The sequence below is a fragment of the Glycine soja genome, chromosome 2 (assembly GCF_004193775.1).
Source record: "Glycine soja cultivar W05 chromosome 2, ASM419377v2, whole genome shotgun sequence".
NCBI classification, from domain to species: Eukaryota; Viridiplantae; Streptophyta; class Magnoliopsida; order Fabales; family Fabaceae; genus Glycine; species Glycine soja.
The window spans coordinates 10,050,594-10,067,419 of record NC_041003.1 but is presented as its reverse complement, the minus strand read 5'-3'; the positions used below and the strand labels follow the sequence as shown (position 1 = coordinate 10,067,419).

The window sequence follows — 16,826 nt, the reverse complement described above, 5'->3', positions numbered from 1 at the left end:
ATTGCAAGATACACTAAATCAATGGTAGATGCAGCTTTATTTTTTCACTTTATACACCTAGTTATTTTCAATTATTTTTAATTCAAGTTTCAAACCTTTATCTTCTTCCTTATTTTCTTTTCTCCTCAAACAAAATAAGTAAAGAAATTTGGATTGCAGATTTGCAGTGGTCGCTGCAACTGAGTCTATAATTGCATATCAGAAACATGTAAACTGTTGTGCTATCAATATCATTTTGTAATCAAACTCTAGTAGCTAATCGTAACTACCATGAGGCATGAGCTGATAAGCCACCTCTACCTGTTGATTGCAAAAGTTAGATAGATATATTCTCTGTTGTCTGATTCAGCAACATTTTCGGCGGTTACAACATCAACCTTATGGAGTTTTTATCATTCAATTATAAGTATATATTAATACATTATTACATGAGATTTACATATATTATCTAATATTGTGCAGCTAAATTGATAACACCCAAGTTTATAAATAAAATTTGAATTTGATTTTCACATAATAAAAGAATGAGAAATTTTTAAATGTGACAAGTCTCAATCGATCTAATCTAATGATTAATCTTATAATCAAACTAAAAAATCAAAACTAGTAAAAATATATATCCCAGGGTCCATCGAAGAGTCAATGACCCTTAATGCAATGGTTAAAAAGAAGAGATTTACACAAAAATCTTATCAATTCAATAACACATGAATAATTGCTACTATAGAAACTTTTTTATTTTCTTTTTTATGGTATCACATATAATTTTTATCTAAAAGATAACGTCGTTTGACTCAAATAAAAAAAATATTTTTATTTGAGATATTGAAATTCATTTGAAGAGTTGCCATTTTCTGATTAATAGATAATCTTTCTTCGTACCATTCACCCTTTTTTTGATAGAGTAAAAATTAATTAAGAACTTACCAAAATTGAGTAAGAATCAGTGTTCAAAAATATGTTTGATATGCTTTTTTAAAAAATGATTTGTAATATTTCATTCTAAAATAATTTTTAGAATCAATAAAGACATATGTGGAATTTATATACGCATTATTACTATTATCTATCTTTATATTTTTTATCTTAGTGTCATGTATTATCATTTTATATTAATTTAAAATTGTGTTTAATTTATTCTTCATATAATTTTGTATTAATTTTTATTTAATATAATATGAAATATTTAGTTATTAAAGGTTTAATCTTGATTAAATTATAATCTGTCTGTAGGACAATATTTTTATCCATTTAATAATCGGTCTAATTTTAAAGCATTAAATATAACACTAAACATGGAACAACTTCTCCTCTTTTTTGATAGATTATTTATTTAATATCTTTTGTTTGGTATATTTGAAAATTACCTTAATTAAATACTTATTCTATAAAAAATATAAAATAAAAATTTGTTTATAAAATTTCTTAAACTTTTTTTCTTAAATAAGTGTCTCTTGTTAACTCTTTATGAGAGTGGTGTTATGTTAGATATCCATTTTTCTTTCCCAAATATAATGAAGACTGGGGTAGGTTTGATTGTGACTTTAGGGAGCCGGGTCAGTACTGGGAGGATAAACTTTAGTTATACAATTCGTTTGATTCTTCATTAAAAACTTAAATAATGCTAATAAAATATTTAGATTAGTTAGTAAGATAAGTAAGTTTATTCTTCAACACTTACGTTAAAAGTATTATTAATATCAATTATAATTTGGAAAGGTTTTATTTACAAGGCGGCATTATTCTGGCCACATATATTGTTCTGAAATAGAACAAGATAGTTTTAAGAAAAATAAAATTATTTAACTCACGTCTAAATTGAATTATTCTTTTATGAGAATATCTAGATTTGACTATGAAACAATTTGAGAAAAAAAAATATATAATAATCAAAACACGTATAAAAGAGAAGTTGGTTCTGGTTGATATTCTTCTGTTCATGACAATTTTTATAGAGGAAAAAAATTGTTGAGAAGATTAAAAATCATACTATAAATATTCCTAATTTAAATAAGATTATTTCTTACAAAAGGTAGTTATAATCTAAAAAAATAAACAGAGGATACAAAGGAACTTGAAACCCATTTCAAAAGCTGAAAGTGATCGGTTTGACTTCGCATCGATCATAGAATATACATTTCCTTTGCGATAATGGGGAAGTTGCAACAAAACAAAGCAATGGGTATAAAATTTCCACGTTTATCAATTAGGTTCCTCCACTCAAAGTACAACTTTAATTAAATCATAATCGTTGTTCATTGCACTAATTAGTTAAATGAATCAAGTCTTGGTTCATTATTAATCCCTAATCATATTTTGTCTGTTATGTACGTAATATTATAATTATAGTTCTTTCTAATATGTGCATACGAAAGCATATTTATTAAAAAAAATTAAATTTTTAAATAAATTCTAGTACCTCAAATATTTAAATTTTAATTTTCGATAAAAAAAAATACTCTGGTTCCCCAAAAATCTCTAATCAAGTTTAGTCAGAGAATATGATAACGTAAGCCAAGTGAGTGTCATTGAGAAAACAAACACAAAATAGAAAGCATATCCAAAATCCATATGCCCACAATCCACCAATTATTTTTAGGTGTAGTACATGTCAACGTTATTATTCATTTCTGCATTTTCTCTACCGTTCATGTCAAATCAATTCCATTATTTTCTTATCACAATGAAACTGATATTTGTTTACTTTAAAGAAAAAATATTTTGTTCACGTGTATCGTTCACCATGATAATATCTCATACAATATCTTCATGCACTGGCCAAACCTACCAATAGAAGCAATACATTTATTAGTAAAATATGTAGTAGAGTGTATGCATACTTTTCTTATTAAGAATATTTAATTGGGAGTCAACAAATTTTCTCTTGAGTTAAAAAAATTATTAAAATATGTATAGTATTTTAATAAAGTTTTAATACACAATTAAAAATTAAATTCTTATATAGAAAAAATGATTGAATTGTAAGGATACTTTAAAATATATACAAATATAAATTATTGGCATAAAAATTATTTTGATTAATACATAATTACTTTGATATATTAAAAACATAAGTATGTAAGTTTTTAATTTTAAAATTTATTTTAATTGATAAAATGTTGTTTTGATCAATAATTAGTAAATATCTTATGTTTTACATTAATCAAAGAAATTTGAACATGACTGAAAAAAAATTAAAAAAATATTTTAAATGATTGACTAGTTTTAAAAAAATATATGTCATGAAGTGAAAAGAACATATAATTATTTCATGAAAAAAATGTAATGATTGTTTCCCATCACATACTTGAAAATTTAATTTGTTAAATAAAACTGAAACTATCACAAAAATTAACACCATTTGAGGTAAATTCAAGTATTCAAACCTATATATTCCGGTTCTAAATTGCGTGAAGGTAAATTCTACCCAAAAATAAATTTATATAAGAAATTAGTTGATTTAATTATTTTAATTGTTTCTTAATCAAGCCTTTTCCGATAAATCACTTTTAAAATTTTTAGTGTATTTATTTAAGCTTTTAAAATAATTTAAAACATGGAAAAAATATTTTGAGAAGTTGCTTTAAATAACCTTTAAAGAAAAAATATAATATATTTTTATGTTATAAATTAGAATATGACTTTTACTCTCCCACTTTCTCAATAATTTCTATTCTTTATAAATGCAATTTTTTTTGGTTTCATGGGAAAAATTACATAAAGAATCCCTCAAAATGAGAGTTTCCAGTTGAGGAGAGGGGGAATCCCAGATCAACAAATTCTGGGATTGGGTGACACCCACCTTAGCTAAGAAATTAGCACAAATTTTAGCATCCCTACTAACCAGAGAAAATACCAAATTCTGGTCTCTGCTTACATATATACTCCAGAATATTACTAAGAGTAAAAACTTCTGAAACTAGCTATTAACACAACTTTATAAATGCATTTTACACACTAACTCCGGTAACTAGTTAAATAGTAAAAATTTTTACATTCAACTATCGAAACTTATGAGGTTATAAGATTAACTTAATGATTAAAAAGAAAAAATAAAAAGAAAAGTTATTTAGTGAATTCAAATTTTTCTACTAATAAACATTAATAAATTAGCAACTAATACAAGATAAAGGTCTTTATCATATGAATGAATATAAACATTCAATTTAATTTATATTAATTTAGTAAATATATTTTTTTAGAAAAATGTGAGATGAAGTCTCATATCGAGTACAAGTGAAAAAGTTAAATATCATATAAACAAATCTATAAAATTAAGTAATTGTAAGTTAAGGTATGGTGTTGAGTTCAATTGTCTTGAAACTCTAAAGAACAAATTCTAATTAGTGAATTCATCAACAATTTTATATATAAAAGTTATATTAATATATCTAAATTTTAATACTAAATATTTTCTTTGTCTTTCTTTTGTTTTCATTTACTTTTTATATTCTTGTGATTTTTCTATATGTATAAATTAGAATAGTTATCTACAACCATAGAGTTTTTAGCTGTCACTTTTTCAATGAGTGTATTTTACAATTTTTAGCTATTTTTTTACGGTAGTGTTTTTAGGAATGTTTCTTAATCTCATATATCTTTTAATCTATTATTTTTAATATCTTTACTTATAATTTAAATTTCAAATTTTCAGTATTTTAAAAGAAATTATAAATAAAGTTCTATAATAATATACATTATTTATCATAAATCCAAAATATAATTTATATATTCAAAATTATTTATTTATTACATTTTAATTATAGTATAGTTTATATATTTAAAATTATTTATTTGTTATAAATTTTAATCATATAAAAGAAACATTTATTTTGTGCAATATACAAGTTAAAATACTAGTTTTATCTAATATTTCTAAGTGTGTTAATTTAGTCATATTTCTAACAACTTTTTTTTATCATATTTTAGATAAAATAATTAATGAGATATATTAAGTGACAATTGTAAAAAAATATTTATAATATAAATAATCAGTCATTACTCATTAAAGAACAAGAAATATTTTTATCTTGCATTAATATAAAACTAAGAAATTATATAAATAAAAAATAATTACATATTAAACTAAAAATATAAAAAAAAATATTTTTGTCATAATTTGATGAGTTGGACTAAATCAATTTTATCTTAATGGATTTGATTTGGTTCTTATTGGAAAAACAAAATTCAAATCCAAACCAATTAAATATAATTGGAACTTGAAATCCACTTGAAAGTTAAGGATTTGACATATATATATATATATATATATATATATATATATATTCTGTGATAATGAAGAAGTTATGGACTTATGTGCACATTTTATGTTACATGCACATTTTATGTTACATCCAAATTAACATATAAACATCCCTAATATGAAAGAATATAAGATTGAACATTCCAAGTATATAATATATTTACATCATCATCGTCATGAATATTAAGCAGAGATTAGTCATTCAGTCGCTGAAAAAATAATATAAATAAGAGTGAATGATTTAGTCCTACTCATCAAATTATATATATCGATATGATATGCAAGAAATAATATAAGAAATAATATAAGTAGTAGAAAATTAAAAGTAGATAAATCCAACAATTTAGAGATATTATAGCTTTTATTTCAAAAACAAAAAATATTTTATTTTAAAAACAACTATTTTATTTTGGCATTACCCGTGATAAATGTTTGTTTTATATAATTAATAAACATAAATATATTTGAAAATATAATTATATTTTAGATTTATAATGAGAATAATTTAAATTATGATATAAATTTATTTTTAACTATTAAAAAATTATTTTAAACAAGACTATTAAAATTTTAATTTAGTGATAAATATTAAAATAAACAAAAATAGATTATCAGAGATAGACCATTAACAAGATTGAGTATACAGTAAAAGAAGGGTGGTTTGAAATAAAAGTTCATTTGACTTGTTGCTAAAATAATGTGTGAAATGCATATATAAAAGAGAGAAAAGAGATTATATCCATAATTTCTAATTCATAAAAAGTGGGAGAGATGAGAGATTTATTTTATAAGTTGTGTATACTCTGATTTATAATAAAAATATATATTATAAAAACTACTCTTGTAATTCTTTTTTTTGTTTTTAACTTGAAAATAGTTTTTAAAAATAAGAGAGACTTAATTAATGAATCATGGGAGTAGGTTGGTTTGTAAATAATTAGGTGTAGTTTCCATTGTATAGGCTGAAATTCAAGGTGAAATGAAGCTCCTATTGATGATCATTGCTGTGATATGTGGATAATCTTGTACCATTTGAGAAAGATTGGGATAAAGTTGTTGGGCAATCTGGGTCACACCATAGCTTTGAGTACATATATGTGCAATGTTTTTGTGATGGTTTATATGGGGACAAAAAGTGGGAGCGATGGTGAGTTAGTGGTAGTGGTGGATGGATTTTACAGCTTGGCCATTACTAAGGCTAAGGCGTCAAAAGGAATACGAGCCCAATATCCCACCATCACTAAAGAGATTTAGCTGTCAGTGCACTTTATGCTACTTCATTGCCACAGGCTCTGTGCACTAAATAGTTAGCATAAAGCTAACAAAAGTGATTTAGATGGTAAAGACCAAAATCATATGATATCAAATGTGTGAGTTAATTGTCTTAAGATTGTTCCAACTTAATCACAGGTTTTAAATTTGAATTTTAAATATAAAAATATACAACTTTATGGTTCATAATAATCTCATCTGATTTAAAATAAAAGATGATATATATGATGTAGACAAAAAAAAGATCAAACTCTTCCAAAATCATACGAATTTAAGTTATGCAAGCCGATATGAAAACTTAGTTGTGAATATTTAAATATTTTTATAAATATTTTGAGTCTAAAGATTTTTTCTGATCTGGAAAAATATCTGATATTCAATTCATGTAAACTTTTTATGAAGAAAAAAAATAGTGATTGTACCAGAATAATGATGATCTTATTGTTGTTGTGGTCAATTCAAGCATAAGGGGTCTCTTGAGTCTTGATTGGGTAGAAAAGTGGAGAACCCAAAGAGGTGATGATCAATTGGGCAGCCCAAGATTCTGGAGAGATATTAAGGTAAGTCTAGTTTGACACCTGGTAAGGCAAAAAAAGGGAAAAGGGTTTAGTTCCACAGGTTTTGTTTGGGAGGATATATAGTAGTGGATAACACGTATTATTGATCCTCTATGTTGCGTTGGGATTTTTAGGTCGGTTTCTGTCCCTTGTGAGAGATGCTCTACTCATTCAAGTGATTGATGGCTTAGCATAGTGGCATGAAAAAGAAAGTTCTGCGGATCATATTGCAGTTGTTTGGCAAACTCTATCCATAGAAATATACTCCCATGTGTTAGGTCTTTTTCTTCTTTTGGTATTTGACAAGTATTGTGTACGACTTTCTATTATTAATAATGAGCACTTTATTTTATTGTGCAATGATAAATTAAAATGATAAGAGTTTTAGATTTAAGGAATAAATTATTTGAATGAAAGTATATATTGTCTATATTTTCTGAGTTAACATAAAAATATGTTGTGATTCCTTCCTTAATTAATGAAGTATCATAAATAAATAAGTGACAATTAACCACTTTGTATATTAGAAGGTGTAGTTCTTTGAAAACTATCCCTATCACTAAAAGAGGGTCGAATGGGATGAATGTATTTGGATGATGGATAAATAATATCTATTTTTCATGAAGAGTTACATTTATGAACATAGTCATATTCCTTTGCTCTATAAAGAGAGAACTTGCAAATAATTCAATAATCTCATCTCTAGAAATCTTCTTTGAGAGAAGAAAAAAAAGAAGAAGTAATATTTCCATCATTGTTGGTAAAACTTTATGAGTGGAGGGAACTTGTCTACACCATTTGCAGAGGTGAGATTCTTCGAGTAATTATCTTGAACAAGAGAGACAAATTTTGCAATTTAAGTTTTAAAGTGGAGATATTTTGTTAGTCTAGGTCCCACAAAATTCACATGAGAATATTTTTCACTTAAAAATTATGATGTTGTTCTTATACTCTAATAATAAACTATTTCCCTAGAGGTATATATGAGAGGTAGATTCTAGAGAAAAAGAAAGGAGTATATATATATATATATATATATTGAAACGAGAAACAGGAATCCTTAAAAAAAACATAAAATTTCACAATTTTGTAATCTAAGTTTCAAAGTGGAGATATTTTATTAGACTAAGTCCCACAAAATTCACATAAGAATATTTTTGAGTAAAAATAGTGGTGTTGTTCTTATACTCTAATAATAAATTATTTCCCTAGAGGTATATATAGGAGGTAGATTTTAGAGAAAAAGAGAGGAATATATATATATATATATATATATATATATATATATATATATATATATATATATATATATATATATATATATATATATATAATGAAACGAGAAACAAAAATCCTTCAAAAAAACAACATAAAATATCAGAAAAAATTTCGCTTACAATTTGGCAAGAGGACAGTTGAAGAAAGACAACGTAGGAAAATAAAAAGAAAAATTAAATAGTGAAAATTAAAAGTTGTGATCGTGAGATCTGGATGGATAGGTAACATTGTGCAGCACTCTGAAAGTCTAATACTGTGTAAGAAAAATACTGGTAATATCATTTTTAATTATTAATATTATTGTTATTTTGGAAATAACAAAAGCTCTTTGCCTCAAGAGACACCACTACACTGGGCCAATCGTACTGTTGTTCGGCCCTTGAAATTTCTTTAGGCCTACACATAATTTAATAAGAATAATTGCTTCTTGCACTTCCCATATTTCTTTCGTAATGGTCATTCTGGAAACAATATGGGGAGTTGATCATTCTGCAAGTAACATGAAAAGTGCAGGAAATAATTCTGGAAGTGAAAAAAAAAAACCCTTGAATTAGCTCGTTTTTTTCTTGGGCTCAGATTTCATACAAGCCTAACTTAACAAAAGATGCAGTATTGACGACACAAAAAAAAAAAATGAAAGATGCAGGCTTACACAAGATATATAACATGATTGACAACTACAATCCCATCCCCACACGTCAATTGTTATCCCTAAGATATAATAGTTTTTCATTTTTTTAACATTTGTTTCCAAATGGGTTTTTTTATAATCTTTGTTTCAAATAGATTTTCCTCTTTTGTTGGTCAGAGAAAAGGAGGCTTTACTCTATTTTTTATTCCAATGTTTGATTAGGCCTTAGTCTCATGCAAGCCCTATACACAGTTCTGGCTTAGTCTCATACAAGCCCTATACACACTTCTGGTTTATGAATTCTGTGATCATATTTTAATGGTTGTTGTTTCCTGCACCTCCAAGTTGTTTAATGCACCTTTCTTTTTCCTTCCGGAATATTCCAGAATGTAAAATTACAAATTTCGACTTTTGGAATAACCAATTTTAATTCTTCTTTTAGCCCACTAATGAACCCCTCAAAAACAAGGCAAATTTTGGACTCTTTCAAACCTCTTTGCAAACTCTTGCACACTATCAACTTGTGCAATGCTGCAAATGAATTCATTTGGATTTTGAAACCTAAAAGGACCATAGTTTTCTTGTTATAATGGATTGACTAGTTCCTCCCAATACAAGAGAGTACACATTCATTGTTAATCCAAGCAAATAAATATAATGCCTCCCCTTCTATGCAATATCGACCTTTAATGCTTCCAAAGTTTAATAATAAAAGAAATATTTCTCTGCTTGCGAACCCAACCTCATGGGTTGTCTTAATCATTATCTTCCTCATGTGTTACTTTGCTTTGTTGATCCCTTTGATTTGTGCCTTGTTGATCCCTTTATATTATCTTAAGTGAGTCATGATTGTTGCTACTTCTGCCACTAAATGATCGATGAAATGTAACTTTTTATATTATAGCAGATAATTGTTGCATAATCAAATTCCGATTCTAGGTAGTTTTGGACCATTGCTTGGCGCAATACCATTGAACATTGGTGATTGAACACAACTCTAATAAAGGTAAATATGCAACAATTACAATTTACACTAACAAAAGAAAACTATCTTTTAATAATGTTGAACATGCATCTCTTCTACTTTCTTCTTTTCAACCTGGAAGTGATTACTATTGACTTGGTTAAAACCTGGAAGTGATACCACTTTGGGTTTTTACCTCAATTCTTCACTTACCTAAGATGTATCAATCTTGTACTATCTTCAAAGAAGTTATGTAACAACCGTGACTTCTCATAATCTTTTTAAAATGCTATTCCATTTTTTCTTTACAGCTCTACATATCCTATAATCTTATCAAGTTAAGTCTTTTCATATGGTTGTTTGGACTTCGAAAATAAAAATTCCTTCCTAAAAAAATTCTTCTACACTTGCTTTAAACATTCTTTTTAATTTTTGTCACCGACACCCATATATGTCAGTAATTTAAACATTCATACTTTCCTAAGAATAAGATTTGAATCACCAAACACATTTAACATTCACACTTTTCTATGGCTTTCTTTTTATTTATTTTTTTCATTTACATGGGTGGCATTCGAGACCTTGAGTTCTGTTAATACAAGCTTACTGCTTCCCCTTAAAGTGATCCAGAGATTTAACAGTGTTTCATTGGTCTCTAAGGCATGTTACATCAAGTTTTACTGGTTCCAAGTTAATCTTCCATTTTCATTTGAATTACACAACTTTTTCTTCTATTTGTGTAGAACTTTTATGCACCATAGGTTTAATAAATGGGAAAAGGCAAAATGCTTGTATCACACTTGTTAAAAATACAAAAAATATATATTAAACAAAAAGTAAAGCTTTTTATGTCCCTAATATAATAAATGTTGTATTATTAGTAAAATGCTTCCTTTTCTAAAAAAATCTAAATAAATGCCCTTGAGATACTTGTTGACATGAATAACGTGGTGCAATCTTCATGTTCTTTGATATGTGCATCATACCTCAGAATTCACTTCTGTTTCACATGATTCCACTATATGGCATACTTTAGTCAATTATTGTTCTTGATTTCTACTAATAACAATTGTGGATTGTCGAGTAGTAGACTAAAATTTTATTTGGATAAATTTCTTAATAAGAGAAGAAAATAAAAAATAAACATTTAAGCTTCTTTTGTAAGTCAAAACAAACTCACCCTCTTCAACTTTCATAAATGCTCTCTTATTTAACTTCTAAAAAACTTATTTTAACTTGTGAAAAAGCTTAATTTATTTGACCTTATTGTTTTTTTTTTCTCTTGCGAGTGCTTATTGAGAAATTTAACCAAACATAAACTTAGGATGTTGAAGGACTTTTGATGTCTAATAATGGTTATGCAACAACCCAACAAAATTAGAAAGATCGAATAGCTACAATAGGCTTTAGACAAATTAGATGTAAGCATATCTCAATTTCAAGTTTTCAACAGCATCTGCACTGCATGTATAAGACACTTGAAAATAAAGGCCAACATAAGGTTCATGCAATTGCGAAGACAACAAAAAAGTTGTTTGTTGGATGGCTTCCAATCAACATAGTAATAATGGCTCAATGATGTGGTGCAGCATTCCATCAATGGCTAACAATAAAGATCATTGATCTAAATTTTCAACTTTCAAGCATTTAGTTCTTAACCACACATTAAACAACTCTATTAATCACAAGTTCAACAATGATTTTTAAAACAACAAAACAATTAATATTATTTGGACAGAAAAAGCAAACTAATTTTTCCATGAAGGTTGCACAATGTAAAAATGGAAAGTTTTCCTCTATTTAAGTTTTGGCATCCATGAGTTTTGCATCATGATGCATCTCACCATTAAACAAAATGGAGATAAACAATTCTATTTATGATAGCATTTTATATCTGCGGTAAGAAATAAATGGAAGGGTCATATACCAGTTTCCAGACCAGAGAGAGTTCAAGATACAAAGTCCATGAATTCAAATGGAAAATTGAATCGATACAGAATTGAGAAAAGGAAAAAAGAAAAAAATAAACTCAGAAAATTATTTCTTTCCTTCAAGCTAGGAAATTTATGTCATGAGAATCAAGTATCCAGTCGTGTGTTCTTAGAAGCACTTAAACAAACAACACCAGTAACCTAAGTTTATATGGAACTTCAATTATTTAATCTATTCCTTTGCTAGATGATACCAAAGTTTGAAAATCTCAGGTCAATGTAAATGGGGGAAGATGCCAATTTAAATGTAACAAAATACTGGTTGAAATTTTAAACATGGGGGGGGGGAGGACTGAAGAGCACCTCCACATAAAACTTTTCTCAGCTAATCTTGAGTAATATCTGAATCTTGTCCCCATCATCCCCAACCTTTGAAAGAAAAATATTATAGAAAGAAATAAGGGGGGGCAAAGTACCAATTAGCAAGAATCCTGTGTCAACGGATGAATCAATGTTGTGCAACTCCTTGGACTTGAAGCATCAAAATGTGTTGTTAACTTTGACAATTCAATGCTTCAGCATCCCATCACAGCACAATTATAGACAAAGTTGCCAGAACGTTTTCTAGCAAGTAGATCCCACCGTGGAGGCCCTTCACTAGGCACCCATGAATTGAGTTCAATAAAACCCTCACCATGAGTCCTAGGTCCACCAATGACAATAAGCTTATCTCCACATGCCCTGAATGCAAGACCCCAGCCATTCATTGACACTGCTCGTTCTGGCAGTCTCCCAATGGTAAACCACACATTTCTCTCCTTGTCATACTTCTTAACCTCCATGTCAGCATAATCAGCAGCATACAATTCATCATTTACAACAGCAACCAGAGGTGGTGCCTCAGCTGTTGCAGGCATCTCAGGACCCCTACTACTACGTCCGGGGGACATGTTAGGAATCTCAGTCCATGTCCTAGTCTGTAAATTGTACTCCTCTCCACATGTGAGGAGCTTAGAGTCACTCCCCCCAATCCCCCCTATAACATAAAACTTTCCATCCATAAATACCCCAGAGGACATCTTCCTGGGTTTTTTCATTCTTGGGAGTGTTTCCCACGTTTGAGTCTCGGAATTATATAACTCAGCAGAGTCAAGGATGTGTCCCTCTGAATCACACCCACCAGCTAATATTGCAATCTCACCAAGGCTTGCTGAGCCAAACAAGCATCTTGGAGCATTCATCCTTGTTCCAGAGGTCCACGAGTTTGTCAAGAGACTGTATCTGTAAGTGACATGGGATCTCAGCTCCCTCCCAAACACAAGCAGCTCAGTGCCAGCAGCTAAAGATTCCTTATCTGAACACATGAAGCATTCATTAGAAGCCATCCTTGGCAGATGCATCCACCGCTGGCGAATCGGATCATAGGCCTCCCATTCGAGGAGGGCGCAGGAAAAATAAATCCAGTGCTCCATGATACCATTCAGTCTCCTCCATTGATAGAGCTCACCACTTCGGATTATGTTCCGGAAGCTCCTATTCAGCGAGGCGAGAGAACCATAATCTGACCTCGAACAGCGGCTGAGACAGGTGATTGAGCTGTCCCGGTTCATGCGTGGCAAGAGAGAACTGGAATCCGAAGAATCCCCACCATGGTGGTGCTGCTGCTGCCGCCCCTCGGATTGCTGCTCACTCAAATTCAATAAATTATCATCATGCTGCAACTGATCTTCATCAAATAGCCGAACACCGAAATCTGACAAATCCCCCGGCTGAGCCTGCTGCTGTTTATCAGATTGATGGTCACCAAAATCCATCAAATCACCATCACCCTCATGTTCTTTCTCACACAATAGCCGGTCAGTCAAAGCTCCTTCTTCTCCAACAACTCCTTGACAAACACTCAATGGCTCAATGGTCTCTTGATCCAAAGGGGGAACAACTACAGAATCCTTGGCCTCAATAGATTGCCGTTGAAATGAAATTCGAGCCATTTCAACTCTATGGCAAGAATCCAACTTCTTAGTACACTTCCTTGGCTGGTGGGGCTCATCCTCCTCAACATCATCAATCCCCATAGGGCGTTTGCCATTCTTGATGTCCAACTCCAGCAAGCACTTCATGTAAGACCATTCGTTCTCCGCCTGGCAAGTGCCGGAAAACAACCTCGGAACAACGCAGGAACGACCGTCCAACATGTCTCCGCAACAGAGAAAGAACGATCCAGGAACGACACAACCTTCAATCCACCAGTGCAAAATCAAGAGCCTGTTCAAACAAAATTGATGAAATTCAATTCAAAAGTTCCCAAATTTTGCCCCTTTTTTTCTTCTTTGCACCAATTTAAACACCCACCACAACAAGCAAGGCCCATACAATCAACAACTATCACAATTTTTTTCTTCATATCGCAATCCATTCAAACCAATCACCCAGATAAATCCCCAAAATCACTTCTTTTTTTTTCTTTCATTTTTCTCATGTTATAACAAAGGCGAAACCTTTGATTAAAGAGAAAAATGAAAAATGCCTCTCGTGTGATAGATAGGTCCCCCCCAAAGATGCAAAACGCCATAAACAACACGAACTTCAATTGAACACACCAATGCAGAAATGAATCCAACATCCCAATGCAAGCAACAAAAATTTCAAATTTTGAACACAACCCACCATTCCTTACGCCCCTATGATTCAACTAGAAAAATCAAAATTCAATCAAGATCTTTACACAACAGAAGAAAACCCAGCAAAGCAAAGAACTGTTGACCTCATTCACAAAGAATAAAACTTGAAGAAGAGAACAAATAAAAGCAAGCAGAGAGAAACAGTGCTTAGAGACTTACAGGGTTGGAAATAGGAAGCAAAACCAACCAAAAAATGAAAACAGAAAAAGGGTACTTGATGGGCAAATTTTTCAAATTGAACAACAATCTTTCTTCAACTCTTTTTTCTCTCTCTATTCATAAAGTATCTATTGCATGTTACGTTACTCACAGAAAGAACAGAACCACTTTCTCTCTCTATAGTGTCCTTGGTTGGTCCCTTGAGAAAAAACTCTCTGCAAATCAGATGGAAGCTTTGGTGGTTGTTCTGATTTTGGAGCAAAATCTGAAACAAACGACTCTCTCTACTACCCCCTTATCTCCCTTAAATCATATCTTAATGCACAATTAAATAATAATTATTGCCCACTAATTTATTATTATTATTGTTTGTTTGTTATGAGTTTTTTTATTATTTATGTTTAAAGAATTGTTTTTTTGTGTTTTGGGGTGATTGTCCGAGGGGGTGGATGGTGGACACAAAGTTTTCGCCGTTAAGTGACCGCTTACCGGTTGTGCCGGTGAAGGCACGTGTAGAACGGATAGAGAGGGGTGGAACCCGCTACGTTTCGGGTACGTCTCTGCCCCGTTTGATTTTGATTCCATTTTACCGGCTGGTCAATTTCTCGTGAAAAGGAGGGGAGGAATCGCATGCGACGCGGATTTCTGACGTGGCGGGTTTTAATTGGTTTGTCGTGTAAAGGCAGCCGTAAAATCTCTCTCTCTCTTCATTTGTGAGTCTTGACTAGTCAATTTTGATGGATTATACTATAATTATGGAGTTTAATTGATGTATATCTTTAAAAAAAAATACATTATCAATGAATAATAATTTTTAAGGTAGTACTTAAAATCAATAAATTTTACATATATAATAGTTGCAATTAAAAAGCAGTGTATAAATGATTTATTCTATAAATTTTAGATATCATAAGTTAAAAATTCAATCATAAATAAATTTTTTTTACACGGTTTATATAAGTCAAATTCTTTTTAACATTTGTTGGTGTTTTTATTTGGTTTTATTGGTTATTAATTTTCAAAACAAAAGGAAAGAAAAAGAGAAGGTTTCTTTTACTGTTATGATATTGTTTAAGTTTGATCATGATTTGTTGTTATACTGTACCTAAACACGGCTTGTGTAAATCATGCTTAAGTCAAAAAAGCAGATTGTGTTATCTTCCAAACTTCAATTTCTTACTGCCCTCCTCTTTTAACTGTTTGATGGGATTTATATCTTTCTTGTCCATTTACAATCTTATATTCAAATTTATAATTAAAAAAGAGGAAATTTTGTATCGTTCTTGCCCATTTTTAGAAACAGTCCTAAACTGAAAATGAAACTTCACATGAATGATGTAAAGTATTTGACGGTTTCAGTAATTAAAGAGATAAAACAAATCCAAAAGTAGAAACTAAAGAAATTAACTGCAACTCACTTGGGTTACTGAATTATGGAATCGATGACTGGGAGAAATAAGGGTGGTTCCAGTACTGAATCTTCAAACTCATTTCTGGCAGCACGTGGGAAATATCTATCTCGGGATCAAAAGCCAAGATAGTGTGGGTGGCTATGTTGGAGACAGAGGAATGATATGATATTCAAAGAGAAGGTTTGGGATGATGTCAAATACAATAGCAAAGCAGCGACTGGTCATAAGGAAATACAATAACTTTCGGGGGAGTAGGAGATATATACTGAGTATGCTAAAGTATCTAACTGAATGGTTATAGGCTGAAACTAAGGTATACATATGTGTCTTTAATAACATTTAAGTCATATATATATATATATATATATTAAAAGAGTGGTTGAGATAAAATTATGTTGTGACTTAATTAGGTATATATATCAATATCTTAGAATAATAATTTTTTATTATAAAAAACTCAAAATAAAAAGTAAATATATATAAAAGAATCTCATTTATATTTAAACCTATATATAATTCCCCATGTCACAATTGTGAAAAGAAACAAATTAAGTGTTGTTAAAAGGATTAAGTTGTGCTGACATGAATGAGAGGTTGACACAAATGAACAAAGAGATTAATCAAGGCCAATTTTTGTTGCAAGCACTGTATGGAGATGGCGAGATTCTCTAATTAAGT

General features: G+C 29.8%; 1 protein-coding gene and 1 long non-coding RNA gene across 4 annotated transcripts; both read right to left on the bottom strand.

Annotated features, from left to right (window-relative positions):
• Positions 1–2,502: 2,502 nt before the first annotated feature.
• Positions 2,503–7,373, bottom strand: LOC114370827. Its single transcript, XR_003657930.1, has 2 exons — positions 6,958–7,373; positions 2,503–2,784 (listed from the first exon to the last, which is right to left on the bottom strand). It is a non-coding gene; the product is annotated as an uncharacterized LOC114370827 (long non-coding RNA).
• A 4,454-nt stretch (positions 7,374–11,827) lies between these two features.
• LOC114386325 (F-box/kelch-repeat protein At1g26930-like) lies at positions 11,828–16,452 on the bottom strand. Of its 3 annotated transcripts, none has more exons than XM_028346316.1 (2): positions 16,155–16,452; positions 11,828–14,161 (listed from the first exon to the last, which is right to left on the bottom strand). In XM_028346316.1, exon 2 carries the CDS (start codon positions 14,089–14,091, stop codon positions 12,472–12,474), a length of 1,620 nt encoding a protein of 539 aa, XP_028202117.1. In that variant the 5' UTR covers positions 14,092–14,161; positions 16,155–16,452; the 3' UTR covers positions 11,828–12,471. The 3 variants fall into 3 exon arrangements, with proteins under 3 accessions (XP_028202117.1, XP_028202101.1, XP_028202109.1); XM_028346300.1 differs by lacking the exon at positions 16,155–16,452 and adding an exon at positions 14,737–15,045; XM_028346308.1 differs by lacking the exon at positions 16,155–16,452 and adding an exon at positions 14,888–15,045.
• Positions 16,453–16,826: the final 374 nt, after the last annotated feature.

Coding starts and splice junctions, on each gene's coding strand:
- LOC114386325 (XM_028346316.1), bottom strand. CDS start 14,091: ATGTTGGACGGTCGTTCCTGCGTTGTTCCGAGGTTGTTTTCCGGCACT.